General features: G+C 33.8%; 1 protein-coding gene across 2 annotated transcripts in view; it reads right to left on the bottom strand.

Annotated features, from left to right (window-relative positions):
* The window catches only part of LOC120350787 (odorant receptor 23a-like), a 46,492-nt gene that overhangs the window by 8,397 nt on the left and 22,961 nt on the right, over nucleotides 1-15,134 (bottom strand). Inside the window, exon 1 of one of the 2 annotated variants that reach the window (XM_039425611.1) lies at nucleotides 3,873-4,717. The exons of the other annotated variant lie outside the window; for it this stretch is intronic. Coding sequence (XP_039281545.1) covers nucleotides 3,873-4,708 — 836 coding nt within the window. The 5' untranslated portion in view covers nucleotides 4,709-4,717. Of the gene's footprint in view, nucleotides 1-3,872; nucleotides 4,718-15,134 lie in introns of those variants that run through there. 2 annotated transcript variants of the gene reach the window in all.

The following is a 15,134-nucleotide window of genomic DNA, read 5'->3' as shown; positions in this document are numbered from 1 at the left end:
TCAATGAGGAGCAGGACTCAAATTACAACGCAAGATTGAGAATTTATATCTTGATAGACTTGAATATTAGAAAAAGAAGAGTTCAAGAAAAAATATTTTTTTAAATTCAACACTTTACTGATAGATATTACTACCAATTGATTGAGAAGAATATGTTTTCGGAATTGTAAATTATGCATGACTAAACACATAGGAAGTCCGTAAAAAAATACAAAAATACGCCCAGAGGGATTTTGAATTATACATCTAAATGGTAACAATCCGAAGGTATTGTTGATCAAAAACTAAAATGCATCAAAATTGATTTTTTTCTTCAAATTTCACTCATTTTTGAGAAATCATAACTTAGTACTCATTGAAGATAGAGAGTTCCGATTGATCTCATTTTATCAGAATTTCATATTCTAGAAAAAGGCAAAGAGCAAATTTTTCTTTCCGATCACGAGATTTGGCAGAAATAGCTGAAAACTGGAAAATGAGCCGAAAATACGAGGTTTTTGGGCCACCCTGTATCTAGCACAAGGAAATTTTGCATGAAGAAATTGGTTCTGGACTTCTCTCAAGTACCCAAAGAATATATATTTAAAAAATCAGAACTACAATATAAATTGCATGCACCAATGTATATAGTGACAGGACTAATATAAAAAGCTGGTGTGGCGCACTCACACAACTTTCCTTGCCGTTATGAAAATTGATCAACTGACGCTAGTGTTCACGCGCATCTCAAGTCTACTATTTTAAGATCTGAGCCAGCTTGTGACAAGACAATAGCGCTGCAGACACACGAAGTCTGCTATCTCTTCATAGTGAATGATTCAATAGAATCAACAGTTGCCAACAGTTGGCAATTGAATTATCTTATTTTCTCGAATCTCGAGCTTATTTTCAATTTTAGGTGGAAATGTTACTAAACATTAATAATTGTAGAGATTTCTATGCTTCTCCACTTGAAAATTTTGGTTTTTAATCGTATCTGAAGCCTGATAATTCAAAATCTGAATCTAAAATCAAACTTTGCATAGATGGGGCGGGCGGTGCTCCTGAATTTTTTGCAGATATGGGACTTGTGGCAGTTGATAGAGCTTATCAATGACTTGTTCAAGTAGTATGAATTTGATCAAAATCGTTGGGGCGGTTTTCGAGAAAATCGATAAAAACCCTGTTTTTGACAAGATTTTCTTCATTTTAGCCGCCATCTTGAATTGCATTTGATCGATATTGTTCGTGTCGGATCCTTATAGTGTAAGGACATCAAGTTCCAAATTTCAAGTCATTCCGTCAATTGAGAGATGAGATATCGTAAATAAATTGGGGCCCCATCTACGATTCATAAGCGATATAAATTCTAGAGAAAATTAATGGTCATGACCAGATTGCAATCAGGGAAAATTCAACGTTAATTTGCATCATAATAATCATAATTACATTAAATTAATTTATAATCTGTTTATCGATCAAGCTATTCCAAAGCAGAACTCACAACCCTGTAATTATCATTTTATCATAATATTATTTTCTTTTGATTTATAAATATTTATTAAATTGTGAATGGTACATGTCTGGTATTGTTAAACCAGAACACGTTATACTGATCACCACTATTCACTTGAAAATCATAATTTACTATCTGCTTATCTTGAAAATTGTCGCAAATCCTGTGTTTTCATAATATATTGAAATAACTGAGCATATCTTCCAGTTCGTTTCCTTTCTAAAAACCTTAATATCGTCTTTGACACGTTATAATTGGTATTTTAGTAGACCTCATAAATGGTCTGTGAAACAAGTCAAGAAATTAATTGAGTGGAAGGTTGTAGATGGTTGCTGATGTATCAGTTGATTGCTGCGAAATTAATTAATATAGTTTTTTCTTACATTCACTCTTACATTGGTTGCTGTCGGTAGCCTAGCTCATAATTTCCAGACTAAATTAAACAGTGTATGCGGCATTTTGCAGGATTTAAGTCAATGTAACCCAACACTGATAGGATTAGATTCTGTACTCGAACCTCTTTTCAGAAATTATATTTAATTAATAAAATACTCATTATTAATTCTGATAGCGGTGAGAGACACAATCATACATGGATTTGTGATCTATATCTTTGTTCAGGTTGCATTGGCTCTTTATCAGAACAATAAACAGGTAATAGTTTTAAGATTGCTTTATTTAAGCTCATTACATTTGGAATATTCCAATCCCAAATCTGGGATAACCTACAAATTTCTCGGTCCATATAAATAAATTCTCAGTTCTGATATCACACAGAGGGGCATATATTTATGTACCCATAAAAGTGAGAACTTTCATACATTTATCCATTTTTTGTGTGGTCCATGCCCTCCTTGGATCATATATATATATATATATATATATATAACAGAAGACACTTTAAAGTTTTTAATATAAATTAAATTGAATGCAGTCTAAATTAAATTACTGCAGTCTTCTCGGTTGAGAAAGGAGACACAGTCTCCGAAAATCTCCCCATTTCCAATGTAAGTTTTTAAGTGATTTCAATCTATTTATATCGTGTCTCCTGTTTTAATTATATATATATATATATATATATATAATATATATATATATATATTATATATATATATATATATATATATATAATATGAAATTTATTATATTCTGCCTCAAAAAATCTATCTATTTCACTGTTATCCTAATAATCATGTAAATCTGAAAATCAGATTCATAGGAATGAGCATGAGCAGTAGTGAAAAACTGAAATTTGTATTTTTAATAAAGTGAGGTAAGAAATGGAGTAGCATGTAACTGAAGTAGTGATAATGAGCAAGAAAGTCGTAAGGTCGAGAGACTGGAGAAGGTATCCCAGCACTCAAAAATCATTTTGTGGACTTTATTTATATATATATATATATAGATTATTATTACTATTTATTTCAAAAAATTTATATATATATATATATATATATATATATATAAATTAAAACAGGAGACACGATATAAATAGATTGAAAACACTTAAAAACTTTGCTATCATAAAAATTCTTTGAAATAAATAGTAATAATAATCTATATATATATATATAGATTATTATTACTATTTTTTTCAAAAAAATTTTATGATAGCAAAGTTTTTAAGTGTTTTCAATCTATTTATATCGTGTCTACTGTTTTAATTTATATATATATAAAATTTTTTTGAAATAAATAGTAATAATAATCTATATATATATATATTATATATATATATATATATATATATATATATATAAAGTCCACAAAATGATTTTTGAGTGCTGGGATACCTTCTCCAGTCTCTCGACCTTACGACTTTCTTGCTCATTATCACTACTTCAGTTACATGCTACTCCATTTCTTACCTCACTTTATTAAAAATACAAATTTCAGATTTTCACTACTGCGCATGCTCATTCCTATGAATCTGATTTTCAGATTTACATGATTATTAGGATAACAGTGAAATAGATAGATTTTTTGAGGCAGAATATAATAAATTTCATGAATTACTTCAAATAGATCTTACTCCACTATTGTTTATTGTATCTAACTTACAATAATTCATATTCTACAAGAAATCCTTAGATTCTCCTCATTGAAACTATAGGTACATGACTTCCAACAATAGAAAATTGAAGAAAAGTAGAACTACCAGGCATGTTAGACGATTCCAATCTCAACTAATCACTGCTAAACTAGTTCATCTAGTTAGGATTAATTATTAGTTTTTCCAACTCAATAGAACAAACTGTCAAAAGTCACACTCATTCACGTAAAGCTTGTTTAGTGTGACCATTTATGGTAACTTCAAGATTAAATGAGTTGATAATGATAATAATTTGAGTTGATAGATGATAATTTCCATTATTACCTGATTAGATAGCGATGTTGGTTGACAATTTTACTGATTACTTGCTTTTCCTCATAGGATACCTCATCGATTTCCAGCTTGTCTCCTCCCAATTCACTCGAATGACGATTTTCACTGACATTTGGCTTTTCAAAGTAAGAAATATTCTCAAGAGTGATACCAAATATTTCAATTTCTACGCACAAAATATTAAGAAAGCCAACGTTTAGGGTTATACTGGACAGATTCACACAGCCTTCCACAATGTAAATCAAAATCTCAAAGATAAATGCATAATAGTAGTAAAATTCTGAATCCAACGGACGATAAGGTAGAACTACATCGAAGAATAGCGATTTATTTGGTGAATTTGGTAGATAACTCTTGGAACTGATGAAGTGACTGACATGAACCGAGCATACTACTCCAATAACAACTTTCATGAAAAATATTGTGCTTGTTTGGCAAGAAGCTCTCATGTGGTCTACTGGCCGCTTCAAATTTCTTTCAAACATAAGAAATTTTTCTTCAACAGCCGTCAAATTTCTATTAATCTTATTCAAGTTATAGACCATTGTTAAGTAGGCATTTAGAGTGTGAATCAATAGAATGAGATAAAGCATTGTTTCTGAGCTTCGAGTGAAATTGGTTCTTGTTTCATAGATTGCGCACAGTATGCCAACGTTGCCAGCTACCATTAGTAATATGAAGGGCACTACAATAAAGTAGTTCAACTCACGTTTGGTACCACTCTTCCAAAGTCCTATTATTTGCATTGTCATCGTTGCTATCTTGAAATAAGTCTCATAGGGATTTTCTATTTCACCTTTTTTCCTCAAACCAAAACAGCGCAACATGGGGCCAAACATTTCTTTCTTAATATGGTATATCACACGATAACGAGTAGGTAGCCTACAACCTCCACTCACATCAACTAAGCTCAAACAAAGTCACATCACTATCACATCAAATTCTAGTTCTGTAATAATTACAACATTCATGCACAACTTTGAGATCTTATGATGATGACGTGATTTATCAGTAATTACAACCAAATTACTGTAATTTCCCCTTTTAATTACACTATCTGCTCTATGCTAATGACATGCAGTTATGAATAAATTACATTGAACTTTTCTTGATTGTCTCTTTAAGCGAATCTTCCATTCAATGCAAGTTTAAAATGTACAGTGATTATTATGAAAATCATTGAGTTGCTTCTTCAGCAGTTAACCCTTGAATCTGTGTATTTAAAATAACCAGAATCTTCGAGTAGAAGTTTGAGAATAAATGAGTGGGGGCTTCTCAATTACGGATAAGAACAAAATAGTGTATGAAGAGGTGTGTATCTTACTGATAATGCAAACACATGACATATCCAACTTATAAATCCCATTTCTTCTACAATTTTTTTTCAATGTTTTCACCTGCATCACCTCTGTTCATATTCACCAGCTTTGTTTCATTTTAATTGTGAATCAAACAATTTTTCTATTTAAATTATTCAATATTTTGACTCCTAAAGATGAGCAATCATGAAAAAAAGATTAACCAATGACAAAAACCATCAAGAACCTGAGGGTTGAGGTCAGCGGAAGTTCAATAATATTTCATTTAACCTTCTGCTCAAGTAATGCTGGTGAGCTGTGATACTGGTAGTCTCTTCTCTGCAATATATATTTTGCCTGAATGAAGCTAATCTGAAAAATAGTTATTTTACCACTCCAGAATCAGCCTTATTTGTGATTTCTTTTAATTACTGAATTTGGTGGGAATTATAAGGACCTCCTATATACTACCTATATAGGAAGTATATAAGAAGTCCTGGCATTATCAATGAATGTTATATTCTAGGTATAAATAAAAAATATAAACCTCAGTACCCTTTTAAATTAGATTGTCACAGCATGTTGCAGACATTAGAGCCATTTTAAATTTATAGGCTATTTATATTAAAAGTAGCCCTAAAGAAAAAAGACAATATTCTAGGTACTTTTGGTATTTTTATATTATTCGCCATATGAATCGGAATACGAATCGGATGAACACGTTGAGTCGTCGGTCCCGGCTGCCTAAAAAGCAGTTGTTAGGTGATTTCAGAGGTCAACGTTTAGGTAGTTCTTCAGATCTTCCCGTGACAATGCTGCTCTGCCAAAGTGTTGCCATCTGAACTCGACAAGTATGGGACATTTTCCAATGAAATGCGTGACATCCTCCTCCTCCTTCCTATTGCACAATGAGCAGAGTCTGTTCCCGTTGAATGAATACTTATTGAGTCGGATCAATTCATTTCTTGCTTTGAAGAACCACTTGATGAATTGAAAGCTGGAATTTTGAGAAATGTAATCATTCCAGTGATTGAGCTCTCGGCGAATGGTGTACCGCTGGCTCATGGCGACCCGCTGCATCTGTTGATCTCGCAGCTCAATCGTCTGGTCGATGTTCAAACTACCTGCTGCTATCCCCTCCCATGGAATGCCAAATAAGTCATCCAGCATCCTCCAGTCATCATACAGAAATAGCCTTCTTCGAATCATCAATTTCAATAGCATACATGGATATCTTCCTTCATGCAGATTCAAACATCGCTTTACAAACTGACGGTGTAGCCTTATTGTATGCAGGAAGATTGGACAGACTCCGGTCTCCAGAAGCAAAGCCTGATTCGGGGTGTATGATGGGAGACAAAATACCTTCTTAAGGAAGAAACGCTGGATACTTTCAACCACATCATAGATTCTTCCTCCCCACACCTGTGCTGCGTAAGAAATTACAGACCTTCCCACTGCATCGAAAATTTGTAGCTTTGATTTGAATGGTATCCCATCATTAAGGAGGATATCATTGAAGTGATTCATAGCCATCTTTGCTGAGAGTGATTTTTCTCTAAAATGCTCTGTTAATGATAGCTTTGTGGACAATCTTACTCCCAGATACTTATACGAGTTAACAACCTATATTGGCCTCTCCTCAAAACACCACTTTTCAAGCCTCCCCTGCCTTCCACCGTTTCTGAAGATGACGATTTTGGACTTATCCAGGTTAATCAGCAAGTTCCACTTTCTACAATAATCCTCCAGTACTCTAATCATTCTGGTCATACTCAGTTTATCGGATGCCAACAAGACAACATCATCAGCATAGGCAAGAATTTTAATGCACACGTTATTCAGTCTTATTCCCCCTTCCATATCGTCCTCTATGTCATTGAGGAAGAGGGAGAACAGAATTGGGCTGAGTAAACAGCCTTGCTTGACACCTGTCTTTGTGAAGAATCTATCAGACAGACCTTCAGAGCTCCATACCCTGGCTGATGTGTTGCTGTATATCTTCTGGATAATCTTTAACATCTTTGTTGATAAACCTATTTCTGATAGTTTGGAAAATAGCGCATGCCTGTCCACTCTATCAAATGCAGCCGAAAAATCGACAAAAAAGGCATAGACTTTCTGCCTTTTAACTGCTAGGTGCATTTTAATAATGGCCATCAAACTGAAGATATTGTCCACCGTTGAGTAGTTCTGTCTGAAACCTGCCTGGAACTCGTTGAGGATGTTGTGATGATGGATCCACGTCTTCAGCCTCTCCAAGATGAGACCAGTAAACAGTTTTGCTCAAGTATTACCAAACGATATTCCTCTATAATTGGAAGCATCCTCTGGATCACCTTTCTTGAAGATTGGAAACACAATCGAAGTATGAAAGTCCTGTGGAACGACATGAGAAACGTTGTAGATGCTATTGAAGACCTCCAACAATCTGTTCATGAATACTGTTGGAGCATTCTTGTAAAATTCGTACGGAATTCTGTCTTCGCCTGGGGCTTTGCCATCCTTTACGTGAAGAATCACCTTATCTAGTTCCTCCTTTCGAAACGGTGCATCTAGAAAGTCATCACGCACATAGGGTTCAGGATACAACACTCTATCAGCCAGTACTATTGGATTCAACAAAACCTTGAAATGCTGCACCCAGTCTTTCAAAGAAATACTTGCTCCTGCCATATGTTGCTTCTTCTTCAGTTGCCTAACCAGTTTCCAAAAATCTCTGGAGTCTCTCACCGTCTGAAAACTATCTGCACATTTCTTCCAGTAAGCCTTTTTCTTTTCTCCACAGAGTCTTTTTTATTCCGAGTTCGCGTGAATGTACTGCCTCTCTATAGCATCTGAATCAGTTTTTCTGTACTCATTGACTAATTTGAAGGTTCCTTCTCTTTTTCTATGGCATTCTTTGTCGAACCACTCAGCTTGCATCCTTGAATTTCCTTGAACATTTCCCCGGCGCCACCCATGCAAGTGATGACTTTTATTAATAGCTTCAATAAGATAGCTCCAGTCATCTTCCAAGTCAATATTCCAGATATCTTTCCTGTTAATCACTTCCTCTAGCCGCCTCCGGTATTCAGCTCTTTTTGATGAGACCCATTTCAGCTTCGGTCTAATTGGCAATATGTTTTTGGATTGTCTTCCTGCTCCTGCAATTTTTATAGTTGCTTGTATAGGTTGATGGTCAGAAAATATAGCTGGGATGACTGAGAAATCCGATAGACAGCTCAGCAGTTCCAAAGATACAGCACATACGTCAATCACAGAAGATCCTTGATGACCCAAGAATGTGAATTCACCATGTTTATCGCCCACCGAGCGTCCATTCAAAATAATCAGACCAAAGTTCTCAAACAATTCAAGCAGCATTTTCTCATTTCGGTTTAGGAGTAAATCCTTGGAATTTCTATGGAAGGTCTGCAGACAATGGGTACCTATAATCAGCTCCTCATCTAGTGTTTGCTCATTGCCTATCCTCCCATTTACATCACCTAAAAGCATAATATTCTGTCCTTCCAGTTGCTCAAATACCTCCTGGATTATGTTAAAATCACGCATCCAGCGATTACAATTCAAATAAACTGGCAATATATTAATCATAATACAAGATTCAATTTTGATTCTCACAATATAATTATTTTCGACTTTAACAAACTTGGGATGAATCGAACAATTATTTCCTCTTTTTATTCCATAAATTTCTCCTCCACTTGCTCTACCGTAGCATGTAGCTCTAATTGCAGGAATCCAAATCATTTCATATTGGGGAAACTTTTTTTCAACTAGGAGAAAGCTATTTTCATCTTCGATAAACGTCTCAAAGAGGAGGAAAATATCGTAATTTTGAAGGAAATTTGAGAAATCTGCATCATTCAATTTATTCTGTATTCCAGCCACATTAAATGCAACTACATTCAGAGTTAGCTTGTCGTTCAGATTGATTTGTTCTGAACAACAGTTTTGTTGATAGGCTTTACTAATTATTTCTTTTGTCGCCCCCTGAGGAACGAAAAAACGAGCTGATATCTGATACTTTCCCTTGCCTCAATTTCCCTTTTCCTGCGTTTTGCCCTTCAGCCTCTCTTTTCCTCCCGATCCTGCCTCTCCACGCCCTCGTGGTCTTCATCATCTCTTGACTGTTTCTTTTCTATATATTCACTCTCAACTTCTTTATACGTAATAAATCTTCCATCAATTTCTAGCCCTCCCCTCCCCACTCTCACATTCTTCTTTGAATCCCTAAGCTCACCTCCTACCTCCCTCAATATCTTCTGTCTCTGGCGAGACTGCCAATCCAAATCATGTGTCAGAAATATCTTGGAGCCTTTCAACTTTCTACATTCCTGCATAATACTATTTTTCTTGATTACAGATACTAGGGATAACATAACCGGACGCGCACCCTTATCTTTTTTCCTGCCATTCCTCCTCACCAAATTAATGTCACCCGCTTTTAGTTCAACCTTCAGAACTTTATTACAAATATCCAAAGTTTTCTCCATCAATTGTGTAGGTTTTTCACCATCTGCCTCATCAACACCAAAGAATATAAGATTATTTTCTCTTCTCATATTCTCAATCAACGCACTCTGCTTTTGTAGCTCTCGTTTCAATTCTTCATTTTCTTTGCCCAGTTTCTCAATTTTACTATTGTTTTTCTGCTCAGCCATGATTGAAGGGATATTGAGCGCACTTATTTCTTTCTTGATAATGTTCTCCGTACTAGTGTTGATTTCTGTTTTGAATTTTTCAAACATAGCTTCCATAGTTTCAATATCAACAGCCATTTTAACGTGGATGTTATGGTGATGCTATAAGTAAGCAAAACAATCTTTCAGTGTAATCCGACAAAAGATTTCCTTTATCAAATCCTATAGCATACTAGCTTCGTTCATTGAGAGCAACGTTGTTCAGTTAAGAAAGAATATAGGTATATACAATATTTACTGAACAGATAAGCCACGATGAGAAGACAGAAGAATAGCAGAGAAAGCGTTCACAGATGCATTTAGAATTACTGATAACGATGGGAAGAGAGAAGCGAGAGAGAATTGATAAAGATGAAGGAAAAGAACTTTCTGACTCCGCTAGCTGGGAAACTCGAAAGAAATGATTGTCTAACTTCGATGAGATAAGCAGATCCGATTTGAATGAGGATAGGTCTTCTATTATAAAAGAATACTTGGATACGCTCTATTCCATGGGATTTGTTAGAGGTATTTGGAGTAATACAAGAGAGGTTTTCCTGCAGGGAGTACCGGTTAGATCTTGTTTAGATCATTATTTTGTTCGATGGATGAAGTATAATGAACCAATCTATACTGGTGTAGTAAAAAGTAGAAAATGTGATCATTTTTCTGTTTTATGTTCATGTCCAATAGATCAAAATCTTAGTGTGAATTCAACGATTGGGAGTGATTATAAATATATCTACTTAAAAAATAGAATGAATCGTTACCTCGGCGATCTTGATGTTAATAGCATTTTAAGTTTGAATAGCTGTGATGAGCTCTATAATGAGTTCATGACTCATTATATGGGATATGAAAAATCAAAAATCAAAGTTGAAAACAAATCTCAAGTTAAACTTGAAAAGAATTGGATGACTCTAGAGTTGCATAGGAGATTGAAAGAAAGGGATAATTTGTATAGACACTCTGGTACACCAGAGGGCTTGGAAGCATATAAGAAATATCGTAAAAAATCAAATAAATATATTAAAAAGACAAAGTGTAATTTTCTAAAAAATGAATTTGAGACAAACATTAATAGCATAAAAAATACTTGGTCATTAATCAACGTTGCCATGGGTAGACAAGAAAAGTTGTCAGTTGATGATAATATAATGAAACACATAGTGGTTGGTGATAGGCAGGTTGAGGAGGTTGTGGACCATTTCTGCAGTGAATTCACAGAAGGTGTTAGAGCTGCCAAACATGAGTGTAATATTACTACTTATTTAGAGAATGATAATGATACCAATGTTAATGTCCCTAGCTTTGACTCACCTGATGCAGATGAATTAAAAATAGGTGATATCATCAAAAGTATGAGTTCAAATAAATCTCCAGGGATTGATAATATTTTGATGTCTGATATAAAAAATCACAGTATCAAGTTCATACCGATTATCACAAGATTAATCAATTTATCATTAGAGGAAGGTAAAGTTCCAAATAAATTGAAAACTTCCATAATAAGACCGATTTTCAAAAATGGATCCAGATCAGAAATTTCTAACTATCGGCCTATTTCAATATTTTCTTCACCTGATAAGATAGTTGAAAAGTATATTTGTAATGAATTGGTTACGCATTTGAAAAATCACAATTTAATCCCTTCAGCTAAATTTGTATTCCAACGCGACAAATCAACCGGTCAGAAAACATGGACAATACTTATCAAAAACTTATAAGGTTAAGGGATATAGGTGTGTTATATGTTCAATCTTTGATTTGATATTGACATTGAATTGCATGTGTAATAGTGTGCAATATACTAGAACATATTCAAAACAAAAGGACCTATAATATTAATTTACACTGTATCCAATATTAATTCACTAAAAATTGGAATGATAAACTCATAAATTCCACATATAAAACAATCTGTTTCGAACTCCAACAAATAATAAGTGATCAAAAGCAATAAAATGAGAAGTAAATAAGGAGCACACCATTCCACAAGCAATAATATTCCATCTGGTTATGATCTCAACATAATACTAGGCCTACTTCAGTCGAACTGACAGAAACATTCAATAAATTGAACAGAAGGTCCATGGAGATAAGCACTATCTATCATTATCATAACAGATAACGCAGACTTAATAAATCACAACAGAATGGAAAGACGGTATCACACTTTTACTTTTCAATTATTAGTCTATTGAAATCGAAAATTGGAAAAATAAATAGAATGATGTACTTCATAACCTGAAACTCACGAATAATTTAATTATAAATTTAAAAATATTAGATTGAAAATATTTTACTCACATCAGCACACACAAAAGCCCATAATCAAAACTAATTTCTATAAACCAAAATTCAAATTAGATTATAACATAAACCTGCATACATCATACATCCTCTTACAACCCACATTGACTAGAATACTCAAAGCTTGTTCAGCTCATCAATAAAGATGGAACAGTTTGATATCGAACAAATACACACAAAAACCTACAATTCTATTCAATACTTCAAAAACACAATACCCGATACAAAATCATTTGAATGTATTATGCTGAATATTAGAAGTATTAAGAAGCACTGGAATACTCTAATGGCAACCTTGAGCGGAGTATTGGATAGAATAAAAATACTTCTACCAATTGAAACAAACACAAAAGTAGATGAAATAGAGTCCTTTAATATCCCCGATTTTGACTATCTCAATTATAGTAGAGAGACGAGAGCGGGTGGTGGTATATTAGTCTATTACAGAAAAGAGTTGAGCATCAATTCCATACCTCATAGCTTTACAGTTAGTGATTCCATATTATTTGAAATTACAATGAATGAAAAACAATATTTGATTGCCGTATTCTATAGACCACCATCTAATAGTGTATCCCAATTTAACACAGAACTAGAAGAATGGCTAAACAATCAACATAAAGATAAAAAAATCTTCTTATCCTGGGAGATATGAATATTGATATACAGGAACAAAATATCACTGTACAAGCACAAAACTTGTACAAAGCTTGTATCCAAGCATACTGTATACAGCAGAAATACAAACTGGAATAAACAATCCAACCAGAGAAGAACTATATGGTGATCACATAACATCAACATGCATAGATCATATCAATACCAGAATGCGCCCAACTGAAATAGAAACTATAGTCATTAAATCAAAGATAGCAGATCATTACATGGTGGGATTTAACATTCAAAATAATAAAGAAGAGGTAAGAATAGATGGGAAAAAAAATTTCTGACCGAATAGTATGAAGCATAATACAGACTGGAAAGACCACTTAACATCAAACAACCCAACAAAAATATATGAGTCTATAGTCAACAAATTCAATAGTATTTATGAAAAAGCAACAATAACAGTCAACAGAAAAAGTAATAAACACAAACAGACATGGATTACAGAGATAATAAAAAACCATATCAACTTGAAAGACAAATTATGGAGCAAATTGAAAAGACAACCTAATAATAATGATCTGAAAGACGAATACAGAAGACATAGAAATAAGCTAACCGATATGATAAGGAAAGAGAAAAGAAAATATTATTACAATAAAATAAACAACTACATAGGAGATGCTAAAAAGATATGGAATACTCTTAATGAAATTCTAAATGTAAAGCAGAAATCAATACAGTCAACAATAGTCGGGAACTTTAACGTCAGAGAAGGAGAAGAACTTGAAAAATTATGTGAAGACTTTCAATTTTCAATTTCAATTCAATTTATTTATCCTTTTTACAACATAGTTATAGTACAAAGTAGTTACGAAATAAATAACTTGAAACTAAAACAAAATAACTTAAAATAGCAGGTTAACAAAAACACGGAAGGTCCCTGCAAAGGCAAAGCCTGTGCGCAGGGGCCGAGTGTTACAAAAAACTACAGAACCAAAGTGAAAGCATAAAACAAAAATATAAATTGTAAGTATGAAATTTGTATAATAAAAAATCTCGAGAATACAGACAATTAACAAGAAATAATGAACTTATTTAAGAGAAAAAAAAGAGTTGAAAGGTGAAAAGTTACAAGAAATCGAACAAATCAGTAGAGCTATGCGATGTGATCCATTGACTTATTTCGTTAGAAAGATTTTTGGTCAAATTGTTAGAGATAAAATGATCAGGTATTACGTTAACAAGTTTATGGAGAATGTAATTGAACTGTCTTCTACAAATGGATAAAACTATATGATGAGATTCGAAAGTGATGGATGAGGGACGAAGATTGTACGGTGATAAACGGAGATTGAAAAGATTACTATGCTTATTCATGTAGATTATCAAGTTTTTCGTGTGAAGCTGCCTGACAGTCAGCACATTCAGTTCCCTGAAAAGATTGTCACTAGGGAAACGTCTGGGCTTTCCAAGAATTGCCTTTAATAAGGTCTTCTGAATAACAATTATCTTATTTAAATGATTCATGTAGGCAGCGCCCGAAACGATAATCCCATATTGAAGAAAAGACTGGATGTAAGCACAATAAACCAATCTAGAAACGGCTATGTTACTCAATTTACTGATAGTGTAGAATTTGTTGATCCAGTGTTTAAGCTTATTACAAGTGACATTGATGTGGACATCCCACCGAAGATGTTGATCAACAGTGACACCCAGATACTTGAAGAATTTTTCTCTACCTTATTTTGGACAACTACAATCTGATGAATCTGAAAGGTTACAATCAGGACTATGAATATGAATATGAGTGAGATCAAGCGGCAAACCAACAACGTTCGGTGAAAAGGCTAAAAATACACTTTTCTTTGCATTGAGGGTAAGAGTATGCTCATCTAACCAGGCTTTAACAGTTCTTAATCCAGATTCAGCCCTATTTTCAACCTCTTCCTATGAATTACCAGTAAATATTAAGGCGGTGTCATCTGCAAAAGCAAGTGTCACACAGTTCTCAATATCAAGTTTGATTAAATCATTAATTTAAATGAGAAAAAGGATAGGAGATAACACCGTGCCCTGTGGGAGACCAAAATCACTCAAAAGTCTAGAACTAGTTTTATTTTCTAAGGTAAGCTTTTGATGTCTATCACTCAGGTAACTGGTGAATAATCTAAGGGGTACACCACGAATTCCTAATTTCTCCATCTTGTTCAGTAATTTTGAATGAGGAATGGTGTCAAAGGCCTTAGCTAAATCCAGGAAAATGACTATTGTTTTCTTATTATTAGTGAAGTTATTGGCAATTGTTTGAGTTAAGAGAGTTGTAGAATCAATTGTATTTTTGTTAG

The sequence above is a fragment of the Nilaparvata lugens genome, chromosome 1 (assembly GCF_014356525.2).
Source record: "Nilaparvata lugens isolate BPH chromosome 1, ASM1435652v1, whole genome shotgun sequence".
In the NCBI taxonomy this organism is placed as follows: Eukaryota; Metazoa; Arthropoda; class Insecta; order Hemiptera; family Delphacidae; genus Nilaparvata; species Nilaparvata lugens.
This window is presented reverse-complemented; position numbering and strand designations above follow the sequence as displayed.